At 44.0% G+C, this 3,810-nt stretch overlaps 1 protein-coding gene across 4 annotated transcripts in view; it reads left to right on the top strand.

The window, feature by feature from the left end:
- Positions 1–1,503, top strand: part of CUNH7orf31 (chromosome unknown C7orf31 homolog) — a 56,455-nt gene extending 54,952 nt beyond the window's left edge. For 2 of the 4 annotated variants that reach the window (XM_019508606.1, XM_019508605.1), the window contains exon 10: positions 444–1,503. In XM_019508606.1, coding sequence (XP_019364151.1) covers positions 444–1,268 — 825 coding nt within the window. In that variant the 3' untranslated portion in view covers positions 1,269–1,503. The remainder of the gene's footprint in view (positions 1–443) is intronic. The other 2 variants (XM_019508607.1, XM_019508608.1) reach the window with 2 other exon arrangements.
- The last annotated feature ends 2,307 nt before the right edge of the window (positions 1,504–3,810 follow it).

The raw sequence follows: 3,810 nt of genomic DNA, 5'->3' as shown, positions 1-3,810 counted from the left end.
GCTCAGTTTCTTCCCCTTGCTGTCCCCTCCCCCCAAACACCCACCCATGTGCTGTGCAGAGGTGTTGAGCACAATATATTCATCATTGTCTTCAAAGCATAAAGACTTTGTGAGGGTAGCCCACCCAATGCATTTTAGACAAGGGTAGGATCATGGTCTAGGTTTTCCCCTGGCTAACAGAGCGGGCCCTTCCAGGGTAGAATATATACTATACATGTTCAAAGAATGAAGCAGTGGCCATGTTACACTCATCTCTGTGCCCAAATATGGCATGATACCTGCCAGAGTTCCCAGTGAGGGAGCCACCCCCTAACTGCTTCCACTCTGGAGCTGTGTTTAAAGACTTACAATTGAGCCATTTTACCAAAGTAACCAAGATCTCATTCCTTTATTAAATCCAAAAGCTTAGGTGCTAGCTCTTATTCTGTTCTTAATTCCCACAGAAAGAAGCATTTCTGCCTAGTCTGTCCCAAGTGAGGCCTTTAGAAGGGCGCATTGCACGTTTACTCCGAGGACAACATCCCCATGAATCGGTTTTACAAGAACAAGATTACTTCAACATTCACACACCTCCACGTGCATGTACAGCTCATGCCTTCTTACCCCGTTACTCAGAAGTGATGCTGAGTAACCAAAAAGCAGAAGCAAATATGGGTCAACAATGTAAACACACAGAAACCAAGACCAAGAGAAGGGCTGAAGTCCAACTGCAGCTACTTCACCTACCTCAGGCATGGTACCAGAGAGAAGAGAGTCAGAATAAAAAGTTTCCAGTTAATAAATTTCAGAAAATCACCGATACATGGCAAACTGAGGCTTTATACAGAAGGCAGCTTGCAGTAAGACCTGAATCTGAACTTCCCTCCAATTCTGTGAATTCCTGTTACTATGAAGATTTGAAACCCAGCCGTTTGGACAACTATATAGTATGGCACAACCCAGTTAGCCTAAGCAAGCCTGGCTTATTGAATAATAGTAGAGAAGGTGGACATATTAAACACAAGCACAGTGCTCCAGAGGAAATCCTGTCTGCATTGAGTTTGGAGGGAAGTTCACCCAACAGGGCATTACCTGAATGGATTCCCAATTCTGGGGTGCCTCAGCCTCAGACAGCATTGCTGGAGCTTCAAGATTCTTTTTGTAAAACAGCAGCGCAGAAACGTTTTCATGATTCTATTAAAGGAGAAGCAAAGGACCTCAGAGAGAATATCTGGGAAGGAAAAAGGCACAGATTCTATGGCTTCAATTCTTTTTATTTCTATAACTGAGGTGTTCCTTTGTCCTTTTAAATATATCACAGCAAATAAAAAAAGGACGCAGTCAGACTCTCTCATTGTACTTTGTCATGTTCAAGATAGATTCATTCAAATGGTAGCAGGGCAGAGAAGGGCTACTAAGTTGATCAAGGGAACGGAGAAGCCTGTCGTGAGAGGAGACTAAAAGAGCCAACTTGTTTAGCCCAGCAGAATGAAGGCCGAAGGGATTTGGTTGCTGTCTGTAAATGTGTGAGGGAGGGAAAAGAGTTATTTAACCTGAAGAACAGTCTTGGCACAGGAACAGATGGGTATCTATAGGCCACAAATTAATGGTAAAAATGAAAAGATGTTTAACAATCAGAGCGGCAACATTCTGGAACAGCCTTTCAGTAGGAAAACAGCAGCAAAGTAAAACCCAGCGGCTTTCAGAGTGGAGGCCAGTAAGGTTATAGAAGAGATCGTCTAATGTGGTTACCTACAATAATAGAGGACTGGACTCAGTTCCCCAGAAGCCCTTTCTAGTGCTGCATTCTTACGTAGGATCTGATGTTTTCTGTGTTCTGTAGTTGACTCTCTTCTTTCAGTTTTGCTCTTAAAACAGTGAAAACATGCAGCACAGGACACAGGTCTGCATAAACAATTCAGAAGCGGTGACAAAACACAAAATTTAACTGTGGTGAAAAATGAGTGGACTGCATTTACACAAAAATTTTGATGGAGACTTAACACGAAATGGGTAAGCCACTAACAAAATTACAATTGGTCATTAAGAACCAATCTGAGAGGAAAATAAACAGCTAGTACAGCAACTGTCATTTAAAAATAATAGCTAAAGTTTATGTGCATTACCTCAGTTTTTGCAACACTTGAGAAAAATATAAAGGACCCAGGGTCTGAGATGGGGTTGTAGCAACAGTGTTGCTGTACAACCAGATTGTGCCTCTCCACCTTTTAGAATTCTTTGACTGTTAAAGAGGCTAAAGATGAATCACTAGATAAAGCCTGCTTAGAAATTAGAAAGCATAAGCCCTTCAAAATGAGGAAGCTACGGAGGAAATTTAGAGTACAGCTTTTGTCTGCAGGTTAAGCATAGGCAATGACATATAAACACAAAGAGTTGGACTTAGAGCTATTCCCACTGCAAAAAGAGGCTAATACCCTGAATGACTTAGGGCCTGAATGAATTGGAACTGGTATTATTCAGTTAGTATGTTAAGGAAATAGCCAGGTCAGGATTAGCAAAGTGGCAACATCCACTGATGACATAAACCTACTTAAGTATTTTTAATTAGTTATTTAAAGCAGGGGTTATTAAGTTAGAACCGTAGGAGGATATGGAGGGGAAGAAAAAGATTTTGCTCATTTAGTCTCCTAAATTGAAAGAGCATAAACCATCTCTTCTCCTCCACTTCCCCACAAGCAAGTACTTTGGTACAAATCCCAAGATCAGCAGGATGGTATCCACACAATGCATGATCCTGGGAGCATATATGGTCAAACAGTGCTAGGGAAATGCCACTGTGAAAACACACCCCACTTGCACACTCCCATTCCATGAATGCCACCTGCCAAAACAGTCAAGTAGCTACCTTTTGGCACATGCCCTGTGCCACTCTCCACCACAGAGAGTTCACTGCCTATTTAAGAGAGAGGAGAAATAATGTAGCGGTGGGGTTTGAGACTGCTTTCATAGATTGATTCATAGATTGTTAGGGGCTGGAAGGGGCCTTGTAGATTATTGGATCCAGTCCCCCTGCACCTAGGCAGGAAAAGACAACTGGGGACAAGTGACCCCAGTGAGGTGACTGTCCACTCTCCTTTTGAAGACTTCCAAGGTAGGTGACTGCACCACCACTGGAAGAAGTTTATTCCACAGCCTGGACACCCTGACTGTGAAGGAGTTTTTCCTGGAATTGAGCCTGAAGCGGCCTTCCAGGAGTTTGTATCCATTGCTCCTGGTCTTCCCCAGGGGTGCCCTGGTGAACAGCTGTTCACCAAGCTCTTGATGTACTCCTTGATGTAGCGGTAAGTTGCTACCAAGTCCCCTCTCAGCCTTCTCTTCTGCAGGCTGAAGAGGTTCAAGCCCCTTAGCCTCTCCTTGTATGGGTTGTCTTGCATGTCCCTGATCATACGTGTGGCTCTTCTCTGGACCCTCTCCAAGTTTTTCCACATCCTCGTTGAAGTGTGGCGCCCAGAACTGGACACAGTACTGCAGCTGCAGCCTCACCAGTGCTAAGTACAGTAGGAGTATCACATAGTTTTTCATGAGATGCAATGGTTAATGCATGCCAGTGTATTGTTTGCCCTGCTAGCCACAGCATTGCACTGCCAGCTCATGTTCATGCAATGGTTGATCACTACCACTACCCCTAAGTCACTTTCGGCCATGTTGCAAGTCAAATTGTTGCCACCAAGCCTGTAGGTATGTTGGGGATTGTTTGCTCCCAGATAGGGCACCTTACACTTCTGAGTGTTGAACTTCATCTGGTTCTGGTCTGCCCAGCTCTGCAGCCTGTCCAGGTCCACCTGTATCTGCAACCTATTTTCTGGCATG

The sequence above is a fragment of the Gavialis gangeticus genome, unplaced genomic scaffold, assembly GCF_001723915.1.
Source record: "Gavialis gangeticus isolate Ggan-Ray unplaced genomic scaffold, GavGan_comp1, whole genome shotgun sequence".
Taxonomy (NCBI): Eukaryota; Metazoa; Chordata; order Crocodylia; family Gavialidae; genus Gavialis; species Gavialis gangeticus.
This window is presented reverse-complemented; position numbering and strand designations above follow the sequence as displayed.